The sequence below is a fragment of the Oncorhynchus masou genome, chromosome 9, assembly GCF_036934945.1.
Source record: "Oncorhynchus masou masou isolate Uvic2021 chromosome 9, UVic_Omas_1.1, whole genome shotgun sequence".
Lineage (NCBI taxonomy): Eukaryota > Metazoa > Chordata > Actinopteri > Salmoniformes > Salmonidae > Oncorhynchus > Oncorhynchus masou.
Genome location: NC_088220.1, coordinates 719,915 through 735,303, shown reverse-complemented (window position 1 = coordinate 735,303; position 15,389 = coordinate 719,915). Strand labels below are relative to the sequence as shown.

Below are 15,389 nucleotides of genomic sequence, written 5' to 3'. Positions count from 1 at the left end.
TGGTTCAGGAGGAACATCAGCCCCTTGTTAAGGCAGGCCTTGGTTCAGGAGGAACATCAGCCCCTTGTTAAGGCAGGCCTTGGTTCAGGAGGAACATCAGCCCCTTGTTAAGGCAGGCCTTGGTTCAGGAGGAACATCAGCCCCTTGTTAAGGCAGGCCTTGGTTCAGGAGGAACATCAGCCCCTTGTTAAGGCAGGCCTTGGTTCAGGAGGAACATCAGCCCCTTGTTAAGGCAGGCCTTGGTTCAGGAGGAACATCAGCCCCTTGTTAAAGGCAGGCCTTGGTTCAGGAGGAAATCAGCCCTTGTTAAGGCAGGCCTTGGTTCAGGAGGAACATCAGCCCTTGTTAAGGCAGGCCTTGGTTCAGGAGGAACATCAGCCCCTTGTTAAGGCAGGCCTTGGTTCAGGAGGAACATCAGCCCCTTGTTAAGGCAGGCCTTGGTTCAGGAGGAACATCAGCCCCTTGTTAAGGCAGGCCTTGGTTCAGGAGGAACATCAGCCCCTTGTTAAGGCAGGCCTTGGTTCAGGAGGAACATCAGCCCCTTGTTAAGGCAGGCCTTGGTTCAGGAGGAACATCAGCCCTTGTTAAGGCAGGCCTTGGTTCAGGAGGAACATCAGCCCCTTGTTAAGGCAGGCCTTGGTTCAGGAGGAACATCAGCCCCTTGTTAAGGCAGGCCTTGGTTCAGGAGGAACATCAGCCCCTTGTTAAGGCAGGCCTTGGTTCAGGAGGAACATCAGCCCCTTGTTAAGGCAGGCCTTGGTTCAGGAGGAACATCAGCCCCTTGTTAAGGCAGGCCTTGGTTCAGGAGGAACATCAGCCCCTTGTTAAGGCAGGCCTTGGTTCAGGAGGAGCCCCTTGTTAAGGCAGGCCTTGGTTCAGGAGGAACATCAGCCCTTGTTAAGGCAGGCCTTGGTTCAGGAGGAACATCAGCCCCTTGTTAAGGCAGGCCTTGGTTCAGGAGGAACATCAGCCCCTTGTTAAGGCAGGCCTTGGTTCAGGAGGAACATCAGCCCCTTGTTAAGGCAGGCCTTGGTTCAGGAGGAACATCAGCCCCTTGTTAAGGCAGGCCTTGGTTCAGGAGGAACATCACAAGGCAGGCCTTGGTTCAGGAGGAACATCAGCCCCTTGTTAAGGCAGGCCTTGGTTCAGGAGGAACATCAGCCCCTTGTTAAGGCAGGCCTTGGTTCAGGAGGAACATCAGCCCCTTGTTAAGGCAGGCCTTGGTTCAGGAGGAACATCAGCCCCTTGTTAAGGCAGGCCTCAGGAGAACATGGTTCAGGAGAACATCAGCCCCTTGTTAAGGCAGGCCTTGGTTCAGGAGGAACATCAGCCCCTTGTTAAGGCAGGCCTTGGTTCAGGAGGAACATCAGCCCCTTGTTAAGGCAGGCCTTGGTTCAGGAGGAACATCAGCCCTTGTTAAGGCAGGCCTTGGTTCAGGAGGAACATCAGCCCCTTGTTAAGGCAGGCCTTGGTTCAGGAGGAACATCAGCCCCTTGTTAAGGCAGGCCTTGGTTCAGGAGGAACATCAGCCCCTTGTTAAGGCAGGCCTTGGTTCAGGAGGAACATCAGCCCCTTGTTAAGGCAGGCCTTGGTTCAGGAGGAACATCAGCCCCTTGTTAAGGCAGGCCTTGGTTCAGGAGGAACATCAGCCCCTTGTTAAGGCAGGCCTTGGTTCAGGAGGAACATCAGCCCCTTGTTAAGGCAGGCCTTGGTTCAGGAGGAACATCAGCCCCTTGTTAAGGCAGGCCTTGGTTCAGGAGGAACATCAGCCCCTTGTTAAGGCAGGCCTTGGGCCTTGGTTCAGGAGGAACATCAGCCCCTTGTTAAGGCAGGCCTTGGTTCAGGAGGAACATCAGCCCCTTGTTAAGGCAGGCCTTGGTTCAGGAGGAACATCAGCCCCTTGTTAAGGCAGGCCTTGGTTCAGGAGGAACATCAGGTTAAGGCAGGCCTTGGCTCAGGAGGAACATCAGCCCCTTGTTAAGGCAGGCCTTGGTTCAGGAGGAACATCAGCCCCTTGTTAAGGCAGGCCTTGGTTCAGGAGGAACATCAGCCCCTTGTTAAGGCAGGCCTTGGTTCAGGAGGAACATCAGCCCCTTGTTAAGGCAGGCCTTGGTTCAGGAGGAGGAACATCAGCCCCAGGAACATGTTAAGGCAGGCCTTGGTTCAGGAGGAACATCAGCCCTTGTTAAGGCAGGCCTTGGTCAGGAGGAACATCAGGCCTTGGCTCAGGAGGAACATCAGCCCCTTGTTAAGGCAGGCCTTGGTTCAGGAGGAACATCAGCCCCTTGTTAAGGCAGGCCTTGGTTCAGGAGGAACATCAGCCCCTTGTTAAGGCAGGCCTTGGTTCAGGAGGAACATCAGCCCCTTGTTAAGGCAGGCCTTGGTTCAGGAGGAACATCAGCCCCTTGTTAAGGCAGGCCTTGGAGGAGGAACATCAGCCCCTTGTTAAGGCAGGCCTTGGTTCAGGAGGAACATCAGCCCCTTGTTAAGGCAGGCCTTGGCTCAGGAGGAACATCAGCCCCAGGAGGCCTTGGTTCAGGGAGGAACATCAGGTTCAAGGAGGAACATCAGCCCCTTGTTCAAGGCAGGCCTTGGTTCAGGAGGAACATCAGCCCCTTGTTAAGGCAGGCCTTGGTTCAGGAGGAACATCAGCCCCTTGTTAAGGCAGGCCTTGGTTCAGGAGGAACATCAGCCCTTGTTAAGGCAGGCCTTGGTTCAGGAGGAACATCAGCCCCTTGTTAAGGCAGGCCTTGGTTCAGGAGGAACATCAGCCCCTTGTTAAGGCAGGCCTTGGTTCAGGAGGAACATCAGCCCCTTGTTAAGGCAGGCCTTGGTTCAGGAGGAACATCAGCCCCTTGTTAAGGCAGGCCTTGGTTCAGGAGGAACATCAGCCCCTTGTTAAGGCAGGCCTTGGTTCAGGAGGAACATCAGCCCCTTGTTAAGGCAGGCCTTGGTTCAGGAGGAACATCAGCCCCTTGTTAAGGCAGGCCTTGGTTCAGGAGGAACATCAGCCCCTTGTTAAGGCAGGCCTTGGTTCAGGAGGAACATCAGGAGGAACATCAGCCCCTTGTTAAGGCAGGCCTTGGTTCAGGAGGAACATCAGCCCCTTGTTAAGGCAGGCCTTGGTTCAGGAGGAAGGCCTTGGTTCAGCCCCTTGTTAAGGCAGGCCTTGGTTCAGGAGGAACATCAGCCCCTTGTTAAGGCAGGCCTTGGTTCAGGAGGAACATCAGCCCCTTGTTAAGGCCTTGGTTCAGGAGGGCCCCTTGGTTCAGGGTTCAGGAACATCAGCCCCTTGTTAAGGCAGGCCTTGGTTCAGGAGGAACATCAGGAGGCCTTGGTTCAGGAGGAACATCAGCCCCTTGTTAAGGCAGGCCTTGGTTCAGGAGGAACATCAGCCCCTTGTTAAGGCAGGCCTTGGTTCAGGAGGAACATCAGCCCCTTGTTAAGGCAGGCCTTGGTTCAGGAGGAACTCAGCCCCTTGTTAAGGCAGGCCTTGGTTCAGGAGGAACATCAGCCCCTTGTTAAGGCAGGCCTTGGTTCAGGAGGAACATCAGCCCCTTGTTAAGGCAGGCCTTGGTTCAGGAGGAACATCAGCCCCTTGTTAAGGCAGGCCTTGGCTCAGGAGGAACATCAGCCCCTTGTTAAGGCAGGCCTTGGTTCAGGAGGAACATCAGCCCCTTGTTAAGGCAGGCCTTGGTTCAGGGAACATCAGCCCCTTGTTAAGGCAGGCCTTGGTTCAGGAGGAACATCAGCCCCTTGTTAAGGCAGGCCTTGGTTCAGGAGGAACATCAGCCCCTTGTTAAGGCAGGCCTTGGTTCAGGGGGAACATAAACAAATCACAAGTTAAATGGACTATGATGATTTGACATGTTTTTAATGATTTCCCCTTCCTCTGTCCTCCCATACACACATCTGTAAGGTCCACCAGTCAAGTATTGAATTTCAAGCTGATTGGTAGATGGGTAACAACAAATCAGACATTTAATATCTTTAAGTTTCATAATGATGCCGCGGATTATGTACACTGACCAACATCCCATGTTTCATGAGCTGAAATAAAAGATGCCAGACATTCTCCGGTAACCAATTGTCATACTTGAGTAGAAGTATAGATACCTTAATATAATCCATCCACCTGAGAAGGTGTGGAATATCAAGAAGCTGATTAAACAGCATGATCATTACACAGGTGGCATCTGGGCTGTTTCTGTCTGTAATAAAGGACTTTTGTGGAGAAGAACTCATTCGGATTGGTTGGGACTGGCTCACAAGGACAAGGTCTATGCCCTCCCGGTGCCCACCAGCACCCAGTCATGTGTAATCATTGATTAGGGTGTAATGAATTTATTTCAATTGACTGATTTCCTTCTATGAACTGTAACTCAGTACAAACCTTAATGCGTTTATATATTCGTTCAGTATATTAAACCAACCAGGCAAATCAAAGAGACAACAGTCCTCCTGAACTGAGCTGCAGGAGAGGAAGGAAACAGCTCTGCGATGTCACCATGAGGCCATTGGTCATTTTTAAAACATCTACCAGAGTTCAATGGATGTGATGGGAGAAAACTGAGGATGGATCAACAACATTGTAGTGACTCCACAAGAATGACCTCAATGACAGAGTGAAAAGACATACAGGGAATAAAAACATATTCCATAACATGAATCTGGTAACAAAACACAGAAAAGTGTTTTTTCGGCTAAGGTGCAAAGGCTTATGTTTGGGGTAAATCCAACATCCCTGAGTACCACTCTCCATGTTTTCAAGCATGGCGGTGGCTGCATCATGTTATGGGTATGCTTGTAAGTGGACAACACTGGGGATTTTTTTTTCAGATAAAAAGGAAACTGAATGGAGCTAAGCACAGGCAAATTCCTAGAGGAAAACCTGCTTCAGTCTGCTTTCCACCAGACACTGGGAGATGAATTCACCTTTCAGCAGGACAGGCCAATTCTACACTGGAGTTGCTTACCAAGACAGTGAATGGTCCCGACTGGCAGTTTTGACTTACATCTCGTTGAAAATCTATGGCAAGAACTTGAAATGGTTGCCTAGCAATGATCAACAACCAATTTGAATGAGCTTGAAGAATTTCGAATAGATTATATGGGCGAATACAAAATTGTACAATCCAGGTGTGCAACGCTCTTATGCGAATTAACCAAGGAGACTCCCAGCTGCAGTCGCTACCAAATGTGTTTCTAGCATGTATTGACTCAGGGAGATGAACACTTATCACAATGACAAATGTTTTTTTTAATATGTATTTACCTTTAAAAAAATAAAACACACACACAACACCATAACTGTACATTTCTAGTCAGGTAACAATCTACAGGCTCTATATAATTGTATTTCTATACCTTCCTCCTGTGGCTCCGCCCGGTTGCGGCTGGAAGGGTCTCCCCCTCGGGAGCTGGTGTTCCACTCCTTTATCACCTCGAGAGCGTCACTGTCTGAGTCACTGTCCTTCTTCCTGGTCTTCCCCCTCTTCTTCTTCCTACAGGGGGACAGAGCAGAGCAACATTACAGTACGATAAGACAGTCAGGTTGTACATTGTAGTACGATAAGACAGTCAGGTTGTATATTACAGTACGATAAGACAGTCAGGTTGTATATTGCAGTACGATAAGACAGTCAGGTTGTACAGTACAGTACGATAAGACAGTCAGGTTGTACATTGCAGTACGATAAGACAGTCAGGTTGTACATTGCAGTACGATAAGACAGTCAGGTTGTACATTGCAGTACGATAAGACAGTCAGGTTGTACAGTACAGTACGATAAGACAGTCAGGTTGTATATTGCAGTACGATAAGACAGTCAGGTTGTACAGTACAGTACGATAAGACAGTCAGGTTGTATATTGCAGTACGATAAGACAGTCAGGTTGTACAGTACAGTACGATAAGACAGTCAGGTTGTACAGTGCAGTACGTTAAGACAGTCAGGTTGTATATTACAGTACGATAAGACAGTCAGGTTGTACAGTACAGTACGATAAGACAGTCAGGTTGTATATTACAGTACGATAAGACAGTCAGGTTGTATATTACAGTATGATAAGACAGTCAGGTTGTACAGTACAGTATGATAAGACAGTCAGGTTGTACAGTACAGTACGATCGATACTGTAACGTTAAATCAGAGATGCTAACTGGTGAGGGACCTAAAAAAGGTGATAAATGTCGGACAAGAAACAACCTGTAAACTTGCTAGAAAATGTACCTATTTTCCCCGAGTAGGGTTGTCACAATACCAACATTTGACCAACAAAGTGATGCCAGACCAAGTATCACGATACAGAGTAATATGGTGATACCACGGAGTTGGCCCCGCCCCCTCAGGATGCCTGTCCCCGTTTCCTATTGGTTCTGCCCGTGCGCTGCACAAAGCTCTGATCTTCACACCTCTACTCAACACACTTCGATTTACCTTCACACTTTACAGTATAATACAAAATGCTACTGCAGAAAACAGATAATTTGCTCATATCCAAATGCCTACCTGTGATTGGGCAGGACGAATGTGGTAAGGAATATACACAGTGGACAAAACATTAAGAACACCTTCCTAATATTGAGTTGCGCTCCCTTTTGCCCCTCATAACAGCCTCAATTTGTCGGGGCACGGACTCTACAAGGTGTCGAAAGCGTTGACTCCAATGCTTCCCAAAGTTGTGTCAATGTCCTCGGGTGGTGGATCATTCTTGATACACACGGGAAACTGTTGAGTGTGAAAAACCCAGTATCGTTGCAGTTCTTGACACAAACCGGTGCGCCTGGCACCTACTACCATACCCTGTTTAAAGGCACTTCAATATTTTGTTGCCTATTCACCCTCAGGGCCTCTGTTATAGCTCAATGGGTGATACTCCGGGCCTCTTATAGCTCAATGGGTGATACTCCGGGCCTCTTATAGCTCAATGGGTGATACTCCGGGCCTCTTATAGCTCAATGGGTGATACTCCGGGCCTCTTATAGCTCAATGGGTGATACTCCGGGCCTCTTATAGCTCAATGGGTGATACTCCGGGCCTCTGTTATAGCGCAATGGGTGATACTCAGGGCCTCTGTTATAGCGCAATGGGTGATACTCCGGGCCTCTGTTATAGCGCAATGGGTGATACTCCGGGCCTCTTATAGCGCAATGGGTGATACTCCGGGCCTCTTATAGCTCAATGGGTGATACTCCGGGCCTCTTATAGCTCAATGGGTGATACTCCGGGCCTCTTATAGCTCAATGGGTGATACTCCGGGCCTCTTATAGCTCAATGGGTGACACTCCGGGCCTCTTATAGCTCAATGGGTGACACTCCGGGCCTCTTATAGCGCAATGGGTGATACTCCGGGCCTCTTATAGCTCAATGGGTGACACTACGGGCCTCTTATAGCTCAATGGGTGACACTCCGGGCCTCTTATAGCAATGGGTGATACTCCGGGCCTCTTATAGCTCAATGGGTGATACTCCGGGCCTCTTATAGCTCAATGGGTGACACTCCGGGCCTCTTATAGCTCAATGGGTGATACTCCGGGCCTCTTATAGCGCAATGGGTGATACTCCGGGCCTCTTATAGCGCAATGGGTGATACTCCGGGCCTCTTATAGCGCAATGGGTGATACTCCGGGCCTCTTATAGCTCAATGGGTGCGGGCCTCTTATAGCTCAATGGGTGATACTCCGGGCCTCTTATAGCGCAATTATACTCCGGGCCTCTTATAGCGCAATGGGTGATACTCCGGGCCTCTTATAGCGCAATGGGTGATACTCCGGGCCTCTTATAGCTCAATGGGTGATACTCCGGGCCTCTTATAGCTCAATGGGTGATACTCCGGGCCTCTTATAGCGCAATGGGTGATACTCCGGGCCTCTTATAGCGCAATGGGTGATCAGGGCCTCTTATAGCGCAATGGGGATACTCCCTCTTATAGCTCAATGGGTGACACTCCGGGCCTCTTATAGCGCAATGGGTGATACTCCGGGCCTCTTATAGCGCAATGGGTGACACTCCGGGCCTCTTATAGCTCAATGGGTGACCTCCGGGCCTCTTATAGCTCAATGGGTGATACTCGGGCCTCTTATAGCTCAATGGGTGACACTCCGGGCCTCTTATAGCTCAATGGGTGACACTCCGGGCCTCTTATAGCTCAATGGGTGACACTCCGGGCCTCTTATAGCGCAATGGGTGACACTCCGGGCCTCTTATAGCGCAATGGGTGACACTAGCCAATGGGGCCTCTTATAGCGCAATGGGTGACACTTATAGCGCAATGGGTGATACCGGGCCTCTTATAGCTCAATGGGTGACACTCCGGGCCTCTTATAGCTCAATGGGTGACACTCCGGGCCTCTTATAGCTCAATGGGTGACACTCCGGGCCTCTTATAGCTCAATGGGTGACACTCCGGGCCTCTTATAGCTCAATGGGTGATACTCCGGGCCTCTTATAGCTCAATGGGTGATACTCCGGGCCTCTTATAGCTCAATGGGTGATACTCCGGGCCTCTTATAGCTCAATGGGTGATACTCCGGGCCTCTTATAGCTCAATGGGTGATGCACCGTTATTCTTCATGGATCAACACAATGGCAAATATCGCCGAAAAGTGACGAGTTTGTGTCCCTGAAAATTACTTTTTCTGTTTCTCGTCCTCAGAGGTCATGCTTAAAGAAGATTCCTCGGTCTCCGAGGCGATGAACTCCTCCATGCTGTCCTCGTCAAAGTACCCCTAAAACACAAGACACACAGTAAGCCCCCCCCAAGACACAGTCAGCAAACACCCCCCCAGTATGTTCCCCTAGGGGTTTAGTGTAGCGCGTGTTAGTGTGTTCCCCTGGGGTTTAGTGTAGCGCGTGTTAGTGTGTTCCCCTGGGGTTTTTAGTGTAGCGCGTGTTAGTGTGTTCCCCTGGGGTTTAGTGTGTGTTTAGTGTAGCGTGTTAGTGTGTTCTCCTGGGGTTTAGTGTAGCGTGTTAGTGTGTTCCCCTGGGGTTTAGTGTAGCGTGTTAGTGTGTTCTCCTGGGGTTTAGTGTAGCGTGTTAGTGTGTTCCCCTGGGGTTTAGTGTAGCGCGTGTTAGTGTGTTCCCCTGGGGTTTAGTGTAGCGTGTTAGTGTGTTCCCCTGGGGTTTAGTGTAGCGTGTGTTAGTGTGTTCCCCTGGGGTTTAGTGTAGCGTGTTAGTGTGTTCCCCTGGGGTTTAGTGTAGCGTGTTAGTGTGTTCCCCTGGGGTTTAGTGTAGCGTGTTAGTGTGTTCTCCTGGGGTTTAGTGTAGCGTGTTAGTGTGTTCCCCGTGTTAGTGTGGGGTTTAGTGTAGCGTGTTAGTGTGTTCCCTGGGGTTTAGTGTAGCGCGTGTTAGTGTGTTCCCCTGGGGTTTAGTGTAGCGTGGGTAGTGTGTTCTCCCCTGGGGTTTAGTGTAGCGTGTTAGTGTGTTCCCCTGGGGTTTAGTGTAGCGCGTGTTAGTGTGTTCCCTGGGGTTTAGTTAGCGTGTTAGTGTGTTCCCTGGGGTTTTTAGCGTGTGTAGCGTGTTAGTGTGTTCCCTGGGGTTTAGTGTAGCGTGTTAGTGTGTTCCCTGGGGTTTAGTGTAGCGTGTTAGTGTGTTCCCCTGGGGTTTAGTGTAGCGTGTTAGTGTGTTCTCCTGGGGTTTAGTGTAGCGTGTTAGTGTGTTCCCTGGGGTTTAGTGTAGCGTGTTAGTGTGTTCCCCTGGGGTTTAGTGTAGCGTGTGTTAGTGTGTTCTCCTGGGGTTTAGTGTAGCGTGTTAGTGTGTGGGGTAGCGTAGCCCGTGTTAGTGTGTTCTCCTGGGGTTTAGTGTAGCGCGTGTTAGTGTGTTCCCCTGGGGTTTAGTGTAGCGTGTTAGTGTGTTTCGTGTTAGTGTGTTCTCCTGGGGTTTAGTTAGTGTTAGTGTGTTCTCCTGGGGTTTGTGTAGCGTGTTAGTGTGTTCCCCTGGGGTTTAGTGTAGCGTGTTAGTGTGTTCTCCTGGGGTTTAGTGTAGCGTGTTAGTGTGTTCCCCTGGGGTTTAGTGTAGTGTGTTCCCGCGTGTTAGTGTGTTCTCCTGGGGTTTAGTGTAGCGTGTTAGTGTGTTCTCCTGGGGGGGTTTAGTGTAGCGTGTTAGTGTGTTCGTGTTAGTGTGTCTCCTGGGGTTTAGTGTAGCGCGTGTTAGTGTGTTCTCCTGGGGTTTGTGTAGCGTGTTAGTGTGTTCTCCTGGGGTTTAGTGTAGCGTGTAGTAGCGTGTTAGTGTGTTCCCCTGGGGTTTGTTAGTGTGTTCCCCTGGGGTTTAGTGTAGCGTGTTAGTGTGTTCCCTGGGGTTTAGTGTAGCGCGTGTTAGTGTGTTCCCCTGGGGTTTAGTGTAGCGTGTTAGTGTGTTCCCCTGGGGTTTAGTGTAGCGCGTGTTAGTGTGTTCCCCTGGGTTTTTAGTGTAGCGTGTTAGTGTGTTCCCCTGGGGTTTAGTGTAGCGTGTTAGTGTGTTCTCCTGGGGTTTAGTGTAACTGGGGTTTAGTGTAGCGTGTTAGTGTGTTCTCCTGGGGTTTAGTGTATGTTCCCTGGGGTTTAGTGGGTTTAGTGTGTTCCCTGGGGTTTGTAGTTCTCCTGGGGTTTAGTGTAGCGTGTTAGTGTGTTCCCCGTGTTAGTGTGTTCTCCTGGGGTTTAGTGTAGCGCGTGTTAGTGTGTTCTCCTGGGGTTTAGTGTGTTCCCCTGGGGTTTAGGCGTGTTAGTGTGTTCCCTGGGGTTTAGTGTAGCGCGTGTTAGTGTGTTCCCTGGGGTTTAACGTGTGTAGCTGTTAGTGTGTTCCCTGGGGTTTTTAGTGTTAGTGTGTTCTCCTGGGGTTTGTTAGTGTGTGTTCCCCTGGGGTTTAGTGTAGCGTGTTAGTGTGTTCCCCTGGGGTTTAGTGTAGCGTGTTAGTGTGTTCCCCTGGGGTTTAGTGTAGCGTGTTAGTGTGTTCCCCTGGGGTTTAGTGTAGCGTGTTAGTGTGTTCCCCTGGGGTTTAGTGTAGCGTGTTAGTGTGTTCCCTGGGGTTTAGTGTAGCGTGTTAGTGTGTTCCCTGGGGTTTAGTGTAGCGTGTTAGTGTGTTCTCCTGGGGTTTAGTGTAGCGTGTTAGTGTGTTCCCTGGGGTTTAGTGTAGCGCGTGTTAGTGTGTTCCCCTGGGGTTTAGGTAGCGTGTTAGTGTGTTCCCCTGGGGTTTAGTGTCGCGTGTTAGTGTGTTCCCTGGGGTTTAGTGGCGCGTGTTAGTGTGTTAGCGTGTGTTAGTGTGTTCCCCTGGGGTTTAGTGTAGCGTGTTAGTGTGTTCCCCTGGGGTTTAGTGTAGCGTGGTGTTCCCTGGGGTTTGTTAGTGTGTTCCCTGGGGTTTAGTGTAGCGTGTGTTAGTGTGTAGTGTAGCGTGTTAGTGTGTTCCCTGGGGTTTAGTGTTAGCGTGTTAGTGTGTTCCCCTGGGGTTTGGGGTTTAGTGTGTTCCCCTGGGGTTTAGTGTAGCGCGTGTTAGTGTGTTCCCCTGGGGTTTAGCGCGTGTTAGTGTGTTCCCCTGGGTTTTAGTGTCCGTGTTAGTGTGTTCTCCTGGGGTTTAGCGTAGCGTGTTAGTGTGTTCCCCTGGGGTTTAGTGTAGTGTGTTCTCCGTGTTAGTGTGTTCCCCTGGGGTTTAGTGTAGCGTGTTAGTGTGTTCCCTGGGGTTTTTAGTGTTAGTGTGTTCTCCTGGGGTTTAGTGTAGCGTGTTAGTGTGTTCTCCTGGGGTTTAGTGTAAGCGTGTTAGTGTGTTCCCTGGGGTTTAGTGTAGCGCGTGTTAGTGTGTTCTCCTGGGGTTTAGTGTGGCGTGTTAGTGTGTTGTTAGTGTGTTCTCCTGGGGTTTAGTGTAGCGTGTTAGTGTGTTCCCTGGGGTTTAGTGTAGCGTGTAGCGCGTGTTAGTGTGTTCCCCTGGGGTTTAGTGTAAGTGTGTTCCCCGCGTGTTAGTGTGTTCTCCTGGGGTTTAGTGTGTAGCGTGTTAGTGTGTTCCTCCTGGGGTTTAGTGTAGCGTGTTAGTGTGTTCCCCTGGGGTTTAGTGTAGCGTGTTAGTGTGTTCTCCTGGGGTTTAGTGTAGCGTGTTAGTGTGTGGGGTTTGTTCGTGTTAGTGTGTTCTCCTGGGGTTTAGTGTTAGTGTGTTCCCTGGGGTTTAGCGTAGCGCGTGTTAGTGTGTTCTCCTGGGGTTTAGAGTAGCGCGTGTTAGTGTGTTCTCCTGGGGTTTAGTGTAGCGTGTTAGTGTGTTCCCCTGGGGTTTAGTGTAGCGCGTGTTAGTGTGTTCCCCTGGGGTTTAGTGGCGTAGTGTTAGTGTGTTCCCCTGGGGTTTAGTTAGCGCGTTAGTGTGTTCCCCTGGGGTTTAGTGTAGCGTGTTAGTGTGTTCCCCTGGGGTTTGTGTGTTTAGTGTAACGTAAGCGCGTGTTAGTGTGTTCCCTGGGGTTTAGTGGCGCGTGTTAGTGTGTTCCCCTGGGGTTTAGTGTAGCGTGTTAGTGTGTTCCCTGGGGTGTGTTCCCCTGGGGTTTGTGTAGCGTGTTAGTGTGTTCCCCTTAGCGTGCGTGTTAGTGTGTTCCCCTGGGGTTTAGTGTGTGTAGTTTAGCGTGTTAGTGTGTTCTCCTGGGGTTTAGTGTAGCGTGTTAGTGTGTTCCCTGGGGTTTAGTGTTTGTTAGTGTGTTCTCCTGGGGTTTAGCGTGTTAGTGTGTTCCCCTGGGGTTTAGTGTAGTGTGTTCTCCTGGGGTTTAGCGCGTGTTAGTGTGTTCCCCTGGGGTTTGTTAGTGTGTTCTCCTGGGGTTTTTAGCGTGTTAGTGTGTTCCCCTGGGGTTTGTTGTTAGTGTGTTCCCTGGGGTTTGTGTAGCGTGTTAGTGTGTTCCCTGGGTTTAGTGTAGCGTGTTAGTTAGTGTTAGTGTGTTCCCCTGGGGTTTAGTGTAACGTGTTAGTGTGTGTTCGTGTTAGTGTGTTCCCTGGGGTTTAGTGTAGCGTGTTAGTGTGTTCTCCTGGGGTTTAGTGGGCGTGTTAGTGTGTGGGGTTTAGCGTGTTAGTGTGTTCCCTGGGGTTTTTAGTGTTAGTGTGTTCTCCTGGGGTTTAGTGTAGCGTGTTAGTGTGCGCGTGTTAGTGTGTTCCCCTGGGGTTTAGTGTGTGCGTGTTAGTGTGTTCTCCGTGTTAGTGTGTTCCCCTGGGGTTTAGTGTAGCGTGTTAGTGTGTTCTCCCCGTGTTAGTGTGTTCTCCTGGGGTTTAGTGTAGCGTGTTAGTGTGTTCCCTGGGGTTTAGTGTAACGTGTTAGTGTGTTCCCCTGGGGTTTAGTGTAGCGTGTTAGTGTGTTCCCTGGGGTTTAGTGTAGCGTGTTAGTGTGTTCCCCTGGGGTTTAGTGTGTTCCCTGGGGTGTTAGTGTGTTCCCTGGGGTTTAGCGTAGCGTGTTAGTGTGTTCCCCTGGGGGTGTTTAGTGTAACGTGTTAGTGTGTTCCCTGGGGGGGTGTTAATGTGTTCCCCTGGGGTTTAGTGTAGCGTGTTAGTGTGTTCCCCTGGGGTTTAGTGTAACGCGTGTTAGTGTGTTCTCCTGGGGTGTTAGTGTGTTCCCTTAGTGGCGTGTTAGTGTGTTCCCCTGGGGTTTAGTGTAGTGTGCTGGCGTGTTAGTGTGTTCCCCTGGGGTTTAGTGTAGCGCGTGTTAGTGTGTTCTCCTGGGGTTTAGTGTAGCGTGTGTTAGTGTGTTCCCTGGGGTTTAGCGTAGCGCGTGTTAGTGTGTTCCCTGGGGTTTAGTGTAGCGTGTTAGTGTGTTAGTCCTGGGGTTTCCTGGGGTGTTAGTGTAGCGTGTTAGTGTGTTCCCTGGGGTTTAGTGTGTGGGGTAGTGCGCGTGTTAGTGTGTTCCCCGTGTGTTAGTGTGGGGTTTAGTGTAGCGTGTTAGTGTGTTCCCTGGGGTTTAGTGTAGCGCGTGTTAGTGTGTTCCCCTGGGGTTTTAGCGCGTGTTAGTGTGTTCCCCTGGGGTTTAGTGTAGCGTGTTAGTGTGTGTTTGTTAGCGCGTGTTAGTGTGTTCTCCTGGGGTTTAGTGGGTGTGTTAGTGTGTTCCCCTGGGGTTTAGTGTAGCGTGTTAGTGTGTTCTCCTGGGGTTTTTAGCGTGTTAGTGTGTTCTCCTGGGGTTTAGTGTAGCATGTTAGTGTGTTCCCCTGGGGTTTAGTGTAGCGTGTGTTAGTGTGTTCTCCTGGGGTTTAGTGTAGCGTGTGTTAGTGTGTGGGGTTTGTTCGTGTTAGTGTGTTCCTGGGGTTTAGCGTAGCGTGTTAGTGTGTTCTCCTGGGGTTTAGTGTAGCGCGTGTTAGTGTGTTCTCCTGGGGTTTAGTGTAGCGTGTTAGTGTGTTCCCCTGGGGTTTAGTGTAGCGTGTTAGTGTGTTCTCCTGGGGTTTAGTGTAGCGTGTTAGTGTGTTCTCCTGGGGTTTAGTGTAGCGTGTTAGTGTGTTCCCCTGGGGTTTAGTGTAGCGTGTTAGTGTGTTCCCCTGGGGTTTAGTGTAGCGCGTGTTAGTGTGTTCTCCTGGGGTTTAGTGTAGCGTGTTAGTGTGTTCCCCTGGGGTTTAGCGTAACGTGTTAGTGTGTTCCCCTGGGGTTTAGTGTAGCGCGTGTTAGTGTGTTCCCCTGGGGTTTAGTGTAGCGTGTTAGTGTGTTCTCCTGGGGTTTAGTGTAGCGTGTTAGTGTGTTCTCCTGGGGTTTAGCGTAACGTGTTAGTGTGTTCTCCTGGGGTTTAGTGTAGCGTGTTAGTGTGTTCCCCTGGGGTTTAGTGTAGCGTGTTAGTGTGTTCTCCTGGGGTTTAGTGTAGCGTGTTAGTGTGTTCTCCTGGGGTAGCGTTTAGTGTGTGGGGTTTAGTGTAGCGTGTTAGTGTGTTCGTGTTAGTGTGTTCTCCTGGGGTTTAGTGTAGTGTAGTGTGTGTTTAGTAACGTGTTAGTGTGTTCCCCTGGGGTTTAGTGTAGCGCGTGTTAGTGTGTTCTCCTGGGGTTTACGTGTTAGTGTGTTCCCTGGGGTTTAGCGTAGCGTGTTAGTGTGTTCCCTGGGGTTTAGCGTAACGTGTTAGTGTGTTCCCCTGGGGTTTAGTGTAACGCGTGTTAGTGTGTTCCCCTGGGGTTTAGTGTAGCGTGTGTTAGTGTGTTCTCCTGGGGTTTAGTGTAGCGTGTTAGTGTGTTCCCCTGGGGTTTAGTGTAACGTGTTAGTGTGTTCCCCTGGGGTTTAGCGTAACGTGTTAGTGTGTTCCCCTGGGGTTTAGTGTAACGCGTGTTAGTGTGTTCCCCTGGGGTTTAGTGTAGCGTGTGTTAGTGTGTTCTCCTGGGGTTTAGTGTAACGCGTGTTAGTGTGTTCCCCTGGGGTTTAGCGTAGCGTGTGTTAGTGTGTTCTCCTGGGGTTTAGCGTAACGTGTTAGTGTGTTCCCCTGGGGTTTAGCGTAACC

General features: G+C 50.3%; 1 protein-coding gene across 1 annotated transcript in view; it reads right to left on the bottom strand.

Moving 5' to 3' along the window:
• Positions 1–15,389, bottom strand: part of LOC135545385 (transcriptional regulator ATRX-like) — a 101,905-nt gene that overhangs the window by 44,663 nt on the left and 41,853 nt on the right. The window contains 2 exon segments of the mRNA XM_064972992.1: positions 5,368–5,504; positions 8,637–8,731. Of these exon segments, the coding sequence (XP_064829064.1) occupies positions 5,368–5,504; positions 8,637–8,731 (232 nt within the window).